At 55.9% G+C, this 13605-nt stretch overlaps 1 protein-coding gene across 7 annotated transcripts in view; it reads left to right on the plus strand.

Annotated features, from left to right (window-relative positions):
• The first annotated feature begins 12042 nt into the window (after positions 1-12042).
• The window catches only part of WNK2 (WNK lysine deficient protein kinase 2), a 158524-nt gene continuing 156961 nt past the window's right edge, over positions 12043-13605 (plus strand). For all 7 annotated transcript variants that reach the window (XM_081236994.1, XM_081236988.1, XM_081236991.1 and 4 more), the window contains exons 1-2: positions 12043-12294; positions 12873-13552. In XM_081236994.1, the coding sequence (XP_081093120.1) occupies positions 12875-13552 (678 nt within the window). In that variant the 5' untranslated portion in view covers positions 12043-12294; positions 12873-12874. The remainder of the gene's footprint in view (positions 12295-12872; positions 13553-13605) is intronic.

Here is a 13605-nt window from a genome sequence, read left to right on the forward strand (position 1 = left end):
GGCTAGACTGTTCTGGGCTGGGTCCTGGACCCACTAGGAAAGACCTAGTGAGTGTTTGCTGAAGGAATGAATGAACACACTTTGAAACACGCGTGCCCATGAATAGTCTAGAGGGGACACAGCGCAGCATGGTGGCTGTCAGGTTGGGTGTTGGGGTTATAGGTGAAGTCCCCTTCTCAGAACTTTCTCTGATAGCACACTGCTTCAGTCAAGACATAAGAGAAAAAGTAGGGGCTCCCCTGGTGGCGCAGTGGTTGAGAGTCCGCCCGCTGATGCAGGGGACACGGGTTCGTGCCCCAGTCCGGGAAGATCCCACATGCCGCGGAGCGGCTGGGCCCGTGAGCCATGGCCGCTGAGCCTGCATGTCCGGAGCCTGTGCTCCGCAAAGGGAGAGGCCGCAACAGTGAGAGGCCCACGTACCGCAAAAAAAAAAAAAAAAAAAAAAAGAAAGAGAAAAAGTAGCAGATGTTTATGGGGATGCAAGCACTTATCTCAAAGAAAATACTTAAATACTAGAAAAGGTGGGTGCGAGGTGGTTCCTGAGGTGGGAGTGCGGGAGAGAGGCCCCATCTGTGAGAGAGTTCACAGGGCTGGCTCTGGCCTCCACACTGCCAGTGGGAGGACCATGTGAAGACCCTGAAGAGTTGAGGTGTGGCCTCCCGTTTCAGCAGGGTGGGCTGGTGAAAGTCAAGGCCGACAGGCTTTGTTAGTTTCAGCTGAGTTTGGGGACCTGGATGGGACCTTGGTGTGGATAGGGGTGCTGGGGCTAGCTGACTCCACGTCTAGGCATTTACACCATGAGCTGCATTTCCACAGGTTATTCTGTTTTTGTAGAAGCAAAAGGGTGGAGTCACCAAAATGCCCACAACAGGGCTTGGGAAGATAAACATGGCACATGATGCAACACAATGCCACGTGGCCATCAACAGAGGAAGGTGAACTGGAAGTGATGGTCATCAATGAGCATGAATACAGCAAGGTCCACTTGCCCATTGGCTGGGCTAGGTTCCCCGGGGAGGGCGGGGGGGAGTGGGACGGCCCCCCAGGGCTGCCCACCATGAGAGCAGCTCCCCTGCTGGCACAGGCCCAAGGGAAGTGTGGGAACCCTCACCAGGATGTTCTGAGCAACCTTCCCCAAACAGCCCATCAGTGTCACCTGAGTGACGGAGTATAGGGCCATGGTCCTCCGTGCTGCAGGCACCTACACACCGACCACAGGCCTTGGGGACGCTCTCAGTGGAAGCAGCAGCAGGACTTCCGGGTGTGAGGCCCTGCTCCATGACATGGCAGACAGGGCGTTCAGACTCGAGCTAGGCTCCCTGGACCCTTGTGGTTTTGAGGTTGGAAAGGCTCACCCGGTGCTTCTCCTGCCTTGCCCTTGCCCTGGCAAAGTCATCTGTAAGGTTTGCAGGTGTTCATTTGGTAGCAAAATGACAGACAACAAAACAGCATCCAGGCTGTGATTACTGTGAAAGCAGGGTTGGGGCCACCTCTGGGGTGTCAGGACCCAGGAGGACAGAGTTCTGGCATCACCGCTGGTGTCACGTGAGTGTGTACTTTGTAGTGATTCTTTAGTCTGTTTAATGCACGTTTCTGGGTTTGTTTTGCATTTTGCAGTAGAAAGTGTTTATACTATAAATAGACAAACCAATGACCAGAATTTTGAGGAAAGTGAAGCAGCAGTGTGCCTGGCCTACCCCCACTTGGGCAAACCCAGGAGGGAAAGGGTCCATGTGTAGAAAATGCGTCTGAGGACACAGAAGCCGGCACCTCCATGTGGAGGGAAACAGGCAGGGGGTGGAGTGTGAGAGACCTGCTGGGCTCCCGGAATGCTGAGTCCTGTGCTGTATTCTTGTTGGAAAAGGTGGGATTAAAATGCTGCTGTGAATGGAGTCCCGAGCTGTTGCTCTCAAAGCAGGTGTTCACGCCCTGGCTTGCCCGGGCTGCAGGGAGGGAGGGACTGAGGGGGGTTGGGTCACTCTGAAGAGAGCAGGATGCAGCCTCATGGAGACCCAGCTGAGTGACCTGATGGATGTCCCTGCCCTTGCGGAGATCACCTCCTTTGGGGGTGTGATAATGGGCCAGGCTACCTTGGGACCCCGTGAGTGAATGCTGGTGCTGGTGCTTTGTGAATGGCCGGTCCCTGTGCACCCCTGGACCATGCTGGCCCCTCCCCAGGTGTCACCCTGAGAACACCCTGGACTCCAGTCAGCACTACCCACAGTCATCGGTCCATGTGGTGTGGGGGACGCTGGCCTCTACCGCCGGAGCCGGGCATGGGCTTCAGGCAGCCATGGGGACCACGGAGTTGGGGGTCTGGCTGGCAGGGACCAGGCATGGACTAATTGATCAATCCAGCAGCCCCTCACCCCAACCATGGCACAGGCTGACAGTGGACGCTGACCCAGCCCCAGCATAATCTGGGGGAGGATGGAGAGCTCAGGGGCATGGTCCTTAGCTGCCTAGAGCTGCAGTGACCAATCCTCCTATGTTCTGGCCTAGGCTGCCTACTATAAGCACTGCAGATGTCTGCTCTGTCATATTTATGGTGACATTGGGGGTTGGCAGATAGGAAACTGAGGCCCAAGAGGTGAACTTATTGCAGGGCACCCAGCCTAGGCATCTCTCCCTCAGGGAGGTGTGGCCTACAGTGGCCCAGGGGCTGGACTTGAGTCCAGGCCACACTCCTGATGGCCACATACAGGCCTCTGTCTTGAGGCTAAAGGCCTTGCTCAGTGGGGAGCTCAGAAGAATGAGATGGGTCAGTTAGCACAGATTCATCTCCAACTGGCTCAGGGTCTGCTGGGAAGATGGAGGTACCAGCACCAGAGGAGCAGGGTCCCTGGGCTGGGACCTGAGTGTCTGTTACAGAGAAGCAGATGCTTCGATAAGGATGAGTTCAGGCAGGGCTGTGGGCCCCTCAGGGACCTCATCTCTCTGGGGAGGTGACTTCTGACCCTAAGGCTGACGGAGCAGACAGAGCCAGCCACTCAGAAGCTGAGCGAAGGTGTTCTGGGGGTCGGCAGGGCAGGGAGACGTCAGCCCCTATGAGGACAGCTCAAAGAAAAGAAAACTGGTCTGGACCCATGGGCAGAGGCTGAGCTCACGCATGATGGGAGACATGGAAATTAAAGCCTTGCTGGGATATGGGGTTTCTCCTCATGCAAAAGTCAATTAACGTGCTCTGTGGGCACGCCTACATCACTGGTGGGAGTGTAAATTGGTACAACCTCTCCTGAGAGCGATTTGACAAAATCTGACACAATTACAAATGCATAAACTTCTGACTCAGCAGCTGGTTCAGGGTTGGCCAAGCAGGTGGGTGCATGGTACAGCTATGGGACAGCTGTGGCTGCCAGAAAGGCATAAAAACAAAAAAAGGAATTCACCCAAATAAAAATAACCACTGCTGATATCTGGTGTATTTTCTTTGAGATCATTCCTATATTTGCTCTGTTAACAATTGTTCCTTGAGCTTCCAGGATACACCAAGCTTTCTTGTGCCAGGAATCCAGTGTGGAGTGTATCAGTCCACATTTGCTGCAGTAACAAGTGACCATAAACCCTTTGGCCTAGGATAATGAAGGGTTACCCAGGCCTCCCCCTGGAACTTTGTCATTTCCAATCTTTTGGCATTTATAGTAACTCTAAGGTAAACCACTCTAGGTCTAAATCTTTGCTTTCCGCAGGGTAGATCCCAAAAGTGAATCCGAGTAAGAATAAGTGTGAGGCTTTTCCAAGCTGCTTTCCTGAAAGGCTGGACCAACGGACTTGCTCACAGCTTGCCTGTCTGCACCGAGCCTTATTATTAAACCAGGACTGCTAATCTCCACGTGAAGATGCCTGTTTGTCTTGCTTGCCTTCTGACAGTTCCTGGTGAGACGAAACTGTGGTTCTCCACATTCCATGACTTTCTGTGCTTGTCTGAGTGTGACTTTCACTCTCTTTTCTTTTGGGAATTTGGACTTTTCCACTCATACTGAACCCATATTGACTCATATGAGTTTTTGCATATTAATGATAACTCCCCTTACCTTTTGTATCTGCTGTGAATCTTTTTCCTCAAGGAAATGCCTGCCTTTTGATCTTGTTTCTTAATATTTTAAAATTTGGTCAGTTTTACCTTTCCTTTTCTTAAAAAAATTTTATTTATTTATTTGGTAATGCCGGGTTTTAGTTGCGGCAGGTGGTCTCCTTAGTTGTGGCTCATGGGCTCCTTAGTTGTGGCATGTGGCCTCCTTAGTTGTGGCATATGAACTCTTAGTTGCAGCATGCATGTGGGATCTAGTTCCCTGACCAGGGATCAAACCCGGGCCCCCTGTATTGGGAGCACAGAGTCTTAACCACTGTGCCACCAGGGAAATCCCCTACCTTTCCTTTTTATTTATTTTTTATTTTTTATTATTTTTTTTACCTTTCCTTTTTAAATCCCCCCTCTCTCTTTCCTGCCCAGTCCCCTGTTGCTCTTGTGTCTGGAAGTTCCCCCCAACACACACACACATCTGACGAATGTTCATGGAAAGCTCCCTCTAGCTGAGACGAAGCCTCTTTTGAACCTGGAGCCCTGGTTCTGTAGCCTGCTCACTGTATGCTCTTGCCCTTTTCATCTCTAAGCCTCGGTTTCTCCTCCTGTTAAAAGACCTACTTTGCTCTTGCGGGTGTCTGCTCTGGCCTCCGCCCCTCAGCTTCAGGACCAAGGCACCCTGCCCCACCCCGCCCACCACTCACATCCTCAGAGACACAGACCAGAAATATGTCAAGCCCCAACACAGCACATTATGCCCCACGTCCTTATCCTGTGGGCTCTAGGGCTCAGCTCCTGCCTGGCTGTCCCTGTGATAATGATGCAGAAATCACCCCAGGCCCTGAGGCTGCCTATAGTACCCCGCTGCGGATGCCAGTCATATTTCAGGTCCTTATTCAAAGCAGAGTATGCTTCTGGTCATTGGTGCTCAATTATCTTGCAAAATGACAATTCTGTCTCTAAGACCGATAAGTATTTGTTAATTGAGGGGTCACTGCTGTGGGTTATTGATCAGTGACTTCATTCCTGGATGTGTAGTTCACATAAAACCTTCTAGAGAAACATGTTGCAGCCTGATGGCCCCAGTGGCTGTGACCTGCTTCTTTGGCAGGTGTGTGCGGAGCACTGAGCCCAGGAGGGCGGCATTAGTGTTTAATGAGCACCTACTGTGTGCCAGGTTGTCTTGGAGCCTCGCATTCTCCCTTGCATGGTGTGATGAGGTGAGCCATTTAGCAGACGAGAAAACTGAGGCCACGAGGGTAGGAAGTGTGCATGGGGCTCCCTGGAGGTTGGTGCAGGTCTTCAAAGGGGAACCAAGCCTGCTTCCCAAGGTCAAGGTCAGGGTGTAGGTGGGATGCTTCCCCTTATTTTGGAACAAGCCCTCCTCCCACATGCAGTCCTTGGACCCATGGGAGACACGTGCCCAGTCTGGCACATCAGAACATCCCAGCCCTGTCTACAGGGGTGGTTCAGGGATGAACACGTGACCTGTCAGCTAAAGACATTTCATTCCTGGGCTTTCCCTAGGGCTATGGAGGGAAAAGCTGGGAATTTCGACGTGGCGCTGCTGGTGGACATGCGTGCCTTCTCCAGGAAGGGTCAGACTGTGCATGAAGCCACCGCAGAAGGAAGCATAGCTGAAAGACAGGCAGTGCCTCCTCACGCGATGTGGCCATTTTCCACTGTGTGCACTGGGCCTGGCCCCCAGTAGGCTCGACAGGTGTCTGATGATATATTATGTCACCTGGGCACCTCTTCATTCTGAATGAACAGGCATTCCCAGGGGCAGGCATTGCAATTCGAGCTGGGTCTGCTGGAAAACCCCAAGTCAAGCAGGCTGAGTCTCCAGCCAGAGGAAAATGCCTCTTCTGCATCACATGGAAAATTGTGTGGCTGCCCTGGGAGCTGATGGGGGCTGATGGGGCCCACTGAGTATAAAGTGGAAACTCTGAGTGGGAGAGACCCCTGAGAACACCTGGGGTAGTCAGCTACCCCAGCTGGCAGGACAACCTGACTCGGCCACCGGTCAGAACCTGCCCTGGACAGCGGCGTGGCTCTGGTCTGAGGACCCTGCCAAGCCACTGTGGCACCTGGCTCTCCATGCTCCTTCTCTCTGCTCTGTCCGCACGAGCCCACATGTCTGCCCCTCCACTGGCTAGCTCTGTGGTCCTGAGCAAATCACTAAGACCTCAGACCTCCATGTCCCCCTGTGGAAATGGGGATTGAATGGCTCTCTTGAATCGGGGCCATTCCTCTCTCCATGGCAGGTCCCACCAGCAAGGAGACAGGTGGCAAGGCAGGAGGTGGCCAGAGTCCAGGATGGCTATCATGTTTCAGTCCTACTGGCCTGCTGGACGCCTGGGGATTCCTTTAGCGATTCTTTCACAACGCCGGGAACTGGGTGCCACCATCACCTGGTGACTGAGGAAACTGGAGTTCAGAGAACTTAATTAATGAATTGAAGGTCATGGCCAATGGGTGGTGCCAGGATTTGAATCGGATCCATACCTCTAGACCCTTGCTGGATCAGTGTGCCCCTCTTTCCCAAAAGACACGGGCAAGACATGAGGTGGAGTTGCCTCTTGTCCAAAGTGCAGAAAAATGCACAAAAGCAGAAGCATCCACTGCTAACATTTTGGTGTGTTCCCTTCCGGTTTTTCTCCTGTGCACTATTACTTCAAGTTATCTCCTGTCTCATTATAAAACTCCACGAAGAGCATTTAAATGGCCTCATCATATTTGACTACATAGGAATAACACAGTTTACTGAGCCATATTCCAATTGCTGAACATTTACGTTATTCCTAATGTTTACTATAAACAGCCCTTCAGTGAACATCTTTATGCACCACTATCTGCATAGCTGGTCACTTTACTTGTATAAATTCCCCAAAAGGGAATTACTGACTTAAAGGGTATAAACATTTTTTTGGATTCTTGCTCCAACTGCGAACTGCTTTCCGGGAAGCCTGTGTCAATCTGCTCAGTGAATCCAACTGGGCAGCAGGATGAGACAGAGGCAGTGGATCCGCGGTGAGCGAGGGCTGGCGTGCGCCATCAGCACCAAGAGGAGAACATGGCCCAGAATTTGGGGCCTCACCGGGATGTGGCTGCTCTGGAGGGCAGTGGATCGATGTGGTTGGGCCTGAGGTCAAGCTAGAATTGAGGGAGGGTCCTGACTCCTCAGCCTGCCCATTGAGACGGACCCCCTAAGAGGAAGGAGTTTAGAGTTGAGGAGAGCGCTGAGGCTGAGACTGGGTGGAACATCCATTCAATACGAGGGGTTAGATGCCAGGTGCTGGCAGGGCTGAGTGAGCACAATGGGGGCTCCGCTCCCACTGAAACCCAGACTCCAGCGCACACTCTGGGTATGGACAGCAGGAAGCTGTGGAGCTTGGAGGAGCAGCCACCCCAGGGGACGCTCAGCCCCGGGGGCTGGGAGTGTAGAGGGGGAAGCTGCTGTGCTCTGGCTGCTTCCTCAAAGGGGAACAGAGCCATGTGACTGGCTCTGGGGACTAAAAGAAGCCTGATGGAGAGCTCTTTCTACCCCCTGCCCAGTGGGCGTGGATGGGAGCCCCTTCCAACCTGCTGCCACCAGCACCTCCTCTGGCAATGCCTCCCTGAAGCCGCTGGGGGCTGGGAGAGGTGGAGCACAGACTCCCAGCCCCAGTGCTCTATGGGGTGGAGCTGGAGGTGGGCTGGGTCACGGGCATGTCACAGCAGAGCCAGCAGAGCTAGAGCTCCAGGGGCCATGTGGACAGAGGTGCTAAGAGAGGGTGAGAGAGAGCTGGCACGATGGAGAAATGTGCCAGCTTGCCGAAGACCGGCCCCTGGAGCTAGGAAGGTCGATGGGCAAGGACGGGCCACAAAGTCCTGAAAAGGCTGGACGGCAGCAGTTGCAGGCTGAGAGGCAGCTCACTGTGGGGTGTGGGTAAGTTGGCCTGGTTCACCTCCGGGCCCACTGCCTGCGGTCGACTAACTCAGGCAAGTCTCTTTGCCTCTCTGCTGCTTCCCATCTGATAACAGGGCCCTCTAGGACAGTGTGGGGCAAGACAAGAGAATTCCTGCAAAGACTTAGCTCAGCACTGGGGATCATCATCTTTTTCTTTTTTTTTTTTTTTTTGCGGTACGCGGGCCTCTCACTGTTGTGGCCTCTCCCGTTGCGGAGCACAAGCTCCGGACGCGCAGGCTCAGCGGCCATGACTCACGGGCCCAGCCGCTCCGCGGCATGTGGGATCTTCCCGGACCGGGGCACGAACCCGTGTCCCCCGCATCGGCAGGCGGACTCTCAACCACTGCGCCACCAGGGAAGCCCCATCATCATTATTATTATTTCAACAGCATGACTTACTTGAGGCCCCACCATCCACTGGGCTCAGTGACCCACCCCCATTTTGGATGGCTATCAGTTACTCAAGATCCCTAGGTCAAATTCCTGGGGCTTTAGGAGAGACGAAAACATGGAAAATGACCTGTGTTTTCTTCTGCCTGTCTCTGTATTTCATGATCCACGCAGGTCTCTAGGGCCACTTGGCCCTTCTCTTTGCAGATCAACTTCAATCCTGCTCTGAGACACTAAAAGAGGGCTCACTCAGTGGGTCTCAGGTGGTGGACACTGACATCATCTCTTGCGAGCAACCAGAAGAATTCACATCCCGTCTACTTCTACCGAGTGCTGAAGAGGCTGAGAGTGAAAGGCAGGCTGTGACCAAGGATGACAGTCAGGGCAAACGCAGTGCTCCAGCTCCCGAATTTACCGCAACTCCTGCAGAGGTCGAAGGCTGGTCTGAAGGTGTGCAGGTGCCCTCTGTGCCCACCTAGCAGTTCCCCACTGAGACTGATCTGCACCCCCATGGCTCAGGCCACTGAATGGGTAGGAATGACCACTGAGTGGTCTTAGCTGTTCTTCTTCAGACTTTTAACCAGAAAAGTTTAAAAGTTGTTTCTAAAAGTTGTGTCCGTTAAAACAGAATTCCTGGGGGCCAGGAACTGAGTGGTGCAGTCTGGGAGTGGTCCCTGAGGGGAGCCTGTGTGTTGATAGCATTCCCCACACCTGGCAGCAGGCTCACTTCAGCAGGGTGATGGGTAGAGGATTTCAAACACCTGCACATTCCAGGGCATCTGAGGGCTAAAGCCGCATTCTCTGGACTGAACCAGCTAGGATATAAACCTAGCATCTGGTGCGAGCCTAACTGTGTAAAATTAAATGGTAACTTGCTGCATAGGAAAGAAAAGGTTTGAATCATTATTTGGTTATTATTGTTATTTTTTATAAATTGATTTATTTAATGTGTTTATTTTTTGGCTGCGTTGTGTCTTCGTTGCTGCGCACGGGCTTTCTCTAGTTGCGGCGAGTGGGGGTTACTCTTCATTGCGGTGAGCGGGCTTCTCATTGCGGTGGCTTCTCTTGTTGCAGAGCATAGGCTCTAGGCATGTGGGCTTCAGTAGTTGTGTCTCATGGGCTCTAGAGCTCAGTCTCAGTAGTTGTGGCGCATGGGCTTAGTTACTCCGCGGCATGTGGGATCTTCCTAGACTAGGGCTCGAAACCGTGTCCCTTGCCTTGGCAGGAGGATTCTTAACCACTGCACCACCAGGGACACCCCCATTATTTGGTTATTTGATGCAAGCCTGCTGAGCGTCTCCTGAGTGGACCGCTGCACATGGAAGGACATGTGCCTGCCACGGGAGGTGCCATGGGATCACACTTGGGTAACAACTTAAAAAAGTTTTTATTTCTACTTTTTCTATCTTAAATTTCTTTAATGAGTACTTGCTCTTAAAAAATCAATATGGGGGCTTCCCTGGTGGTGCAGTGGTTGAGAATCTGCCTGCCAATGCAGGGGATACGGGTTCGAGCCCTGGTCTGGGAGGATCCCACATGCCGCGGAGCAACTAGGCCCATGAGCCACAACTACTGAGCCTGCGTGTCTGGAGCCTGTGCTCCGCAACAAAAGAGGCCACGATAGTGATAGGCCCGCGCACGGCGATGAAGAGTGGCCCGCGCTTGCCACAACTAGAGAAAGCCCTTGCACAGAAACGAAGATCCAACACAGCAAAAATAAATAAATTAATTAATAAACTCCTACCCACAACATCTTCAAAAAAAAAAAATCAATATGGCCACAAAAGAAGTGAAGTACTGATATATGCTATAATGTGGACTAAGTGAAACATCATGCTGAATGAAAGAAGCCAGTCACAAAGGACTGTTGTATGATTCCATTTATACGTGATGTTAGGAATAAGCAAATCTATAGAGTGAGAAAGTAGATTACTGCTAGCCTGGGGCTGAGAGAGGGGTAATGTGGAGTGACTGCTAATGGACATGGGTTTCTTTTTGGGGTGATAAGAAATGTTCTGGAATGAGACTGTGGTGATGGCCACACAACTCTATGAATATACTAAAACCCACTGAATTGTACACTCTGAAAGAGTGAATTTTATGGTATCTAAATTATATCCCAATGAAGCTGTTATTTAAAAATTCAACATGTTTTCAAATTTTTACAGAGAACAGAGTAAAAGAAATGTTACATCATCTTATTATAAGAGAAGGAAAAAAACTGTGTTATAGTACTTCTTGGCCCCCCGCTGGATGGGGAGACTTCCTCAAGGGGCCAGAGCCCCAGGGGCCCCATTATTTGCCCACCCAGTGGCAGGAGCTTCCAGGGCCTAGGAGCCCAAGCTTGCGAGGTCCATATACCCCCACTCCATCTGTCTGCCCCCGCACCCTTCCTTCAGTTCCCCGAGAAGCCTACCCTGCCCCCATCACCCCAGGACACCCCTGCTGCCCCCATCACCCCTGGATACCCCTGTTGCCCCCAACTCTGCTCTCCTGGCACAGTCCCACCATTTGCCCCTGTCCCCTTATGGGACCTGGGTTCTCCACTGTTTCACCTACCCTGGGGTGGGCCCCACATAGTCGCCAAGCGAGGAGCCTCCTCCCCACGTAGTAGCCTGTGGGGGGCACTCAGGGAGGTGGCCCGGCTGCACTGGGTCTGACCACTAGACTGACCCCTGAGCCCACTCAAAGGCACACCCATCCTCAAAAGTACCTCTTGAGTGGGGCTCCCTGGGGGCAAGGCCAGACCCTGACCTTCCTACCAGTGGGCTTTGCTGGGAACTGACTGGAGCAGAGGCAGAGGGTAGGCCCTGTCTCCTTTCCTCCCTGCCTCTGTAAGCATTTGTTGAACACCAGCTGTGCACTGACCATTATGTCCATCTCATGGATGAGCAAACTGTGACCTAACTGCTTAGCTGTGTTCTCATGGGTCATGGGCTGGCAGAGAGAGTGAGCTCCCTGTCATGAGAGGTATGCAAACAGGGCGGCCCAAAACTACCTCTAAGGGCTCAGAGAGCACATAGCGCTGAGTCAAGGACAGGTCCTCTCCAGTCCCCCAGCACCTAGGTTGCCGCTGCAATGTGTGGGGATACTGCTGCCGTATTATGTACATCTGCCAGCTGTCGGTGGGCAGCAGTCTGCCGGCGATGACATGAATTGCCAGTCATCTCCTCCATTATCAGGCAGGCATGATGCCCACATGCCACGAGCATGTCCCAGGGAGCACGGTGGAAGCCAGACCGGCTTGCATGCGTCTGTCTGGAACATGCTTAGCTCCATCTCTTCTCAGTTTTCCCTTTGATAGGCCTAGGCACGTCATCATGGACAGGCTTGAAACGGATAGGCTTGCAGCTCAGGGTGTCTTCCTGGACTGACCGAGTCTTGGAACTGGCAGCCTTTCCAGGTGGACGAACTAGGATGGCCAAGCCAGGTTTGCAGGGGGTATAACAGACCATTCGCGGCCAGCAGCCGCGTGGGGCATTCCAAAGATCCTCGGGGGCCAGCAGTACCCGCCGGAGGGGGAGCATGAGGGCCGTAGTGGGCCTGCGCGGCCCCGGGGGCTGGCCCGCAGGTGGCCGCGCGCGCCGGAGGACAGGTGGGCGTGCCAGGCCCCGCCCCGCCGCTCAGGCCGGGGGCGGGCAGCCGAATGCCCCGCCCTCTTCGCGCGCAGGGTCTGAGCCGGTGCGGGAGCGCAGCCGCGCGGAGCTGAAGCAGCACCCGGGAGCGCGGCCCCGCAGCGGGCCGGCTGGAGGAAGTAGCTCCGCGACCCGGCGCCGAGGGTGATCCGGGTTTGGAGCGCAGACCCCGGCTCTGAGAGCGACCCCGGACCGAGCGCAGACCCCAGCCCCGAGCGCGGATCCCGGCCCTGAGCGCGGCCTCGCCCGCCCGGGCCGCCGGGCCGCGGGCATGGACGGCGCCTGTTCGCCCTGTGAGTGCCGAGCCCCCCGCCCGCCGCCTTTGTGTGCGCGCCGCGCCGCGCCGCCGCATCCCCCTCCCCGCGCGCCCCTCCTGCGCCCCGGGCAGCGTCCTTTGTGGAGCCGCCGCCTGGCCAGTACCTCCTTCTTCCCCAACCTTCTTCACCCCTCCGCGGCCCAGGGCACGGCACCCCCACTCCCCCAGCCCGGGCCTCCCGGCCCCGTCTTAACCACCCCCACCTCCCAGGGACATCCTAGTAGGCCCCCTTCCCCGGGGCTGGGCAGGGCGCAGGTGCCCCTCTCCCCGGCCTTCCGGCCCCTTCTGCAGCCACCCTCGTGTCCCCCGGGACAGCACAGCAGGGCTCCTCTCCGGCCCAGGCCTGAGCAGGGCACGGCTCCCTCCCACCCAGCCCGGCCTCCTGGTCCGGTCTGCAGCCCCCCACCCCCCGCCCGCCCCAGGGACAGCCCAGTAGGCCCCTCCGCGGCCGGGGCGGGCAGGCCGCGGGCCCTGGGGCGGCGCTGTCTCATCCCACGTCCCGGGCAGGTGCGGCGAGGCCCGCGCTCACACGGGCCTCTGTGTCCTTGCTCGCAGAGATGGACGACGATGGCGGCCGCCGAGACGCCCCCGGCGCACTGATGGAGGCCGGGCGCGGTGCGGGGCCCGCGGGCATGGCGGAGCCGGCGGCGGTGCCGCGGGCGCGGGCGGCGCGGCCCGGGCCCCAGCGCTTCCTGCGACGCAGCGTGGTGGATTCTGATCAGGAGGAGCCGCTGGGCCTGGAGGGGGCCGAGTCGCCGGGCGCGCAGCCCCCGCAGCCGCTGCAGCGAAGGGTGCTGCTACTCTGCAAGACACGCCGCCTCATCGCCGAGCGCGCCCGCGGTCGCCCGGCCGTCCCCGCGCCTGACGCGCCTGCAGCGCCGCTGGGCGACCTTGCTGTCCCCGGCCCTGAGCCCGCGGGCGTGCAGGAGCCTGGCCCGGACCCCGCGCCCTCGCCCGCGCCTGCCCCCGAGGGCGGCCCCCGCGAGGAGGAGGCGGCGGCGGCCGCGAGGAAGGAGGACGTGGGGGCTCTCGAGGTGAGGCCAGAGCTCGGGCGCGCACGCCGGGAGGAGCCCGAGGAGGAGGACGACGACGAGGACGACCTCAAGGCTGTGGCCACCTCCCTGGACGGCCGCTTCCTCAAGTTCGACATTGAGCTTGGCCGCGGCTCCTTCAAGACGGTCTACAAGGGGCTGGACACGGAGACCTGGGTGGAGGTAGCCTGGTGCGAGCTGCAGGTGAGGGGCGAGATGGCCGCAGGTGGGTGGTGGGCGAGTGCGTTCTGGCATCG

Source organism: Mesoplodon bidens (genome assembly GCF_964165515.1).
Source record: "Mesoplodon bidens genome assembly, chromosome: 6".
Taxonomy (NCBI): domain Eukaryota; kingdom Metazoa; phylum Chordata; class Mammalia; order Artiodactyla; family Ziphiidae; genus Mesoplodon; species Mesoplodon bidens.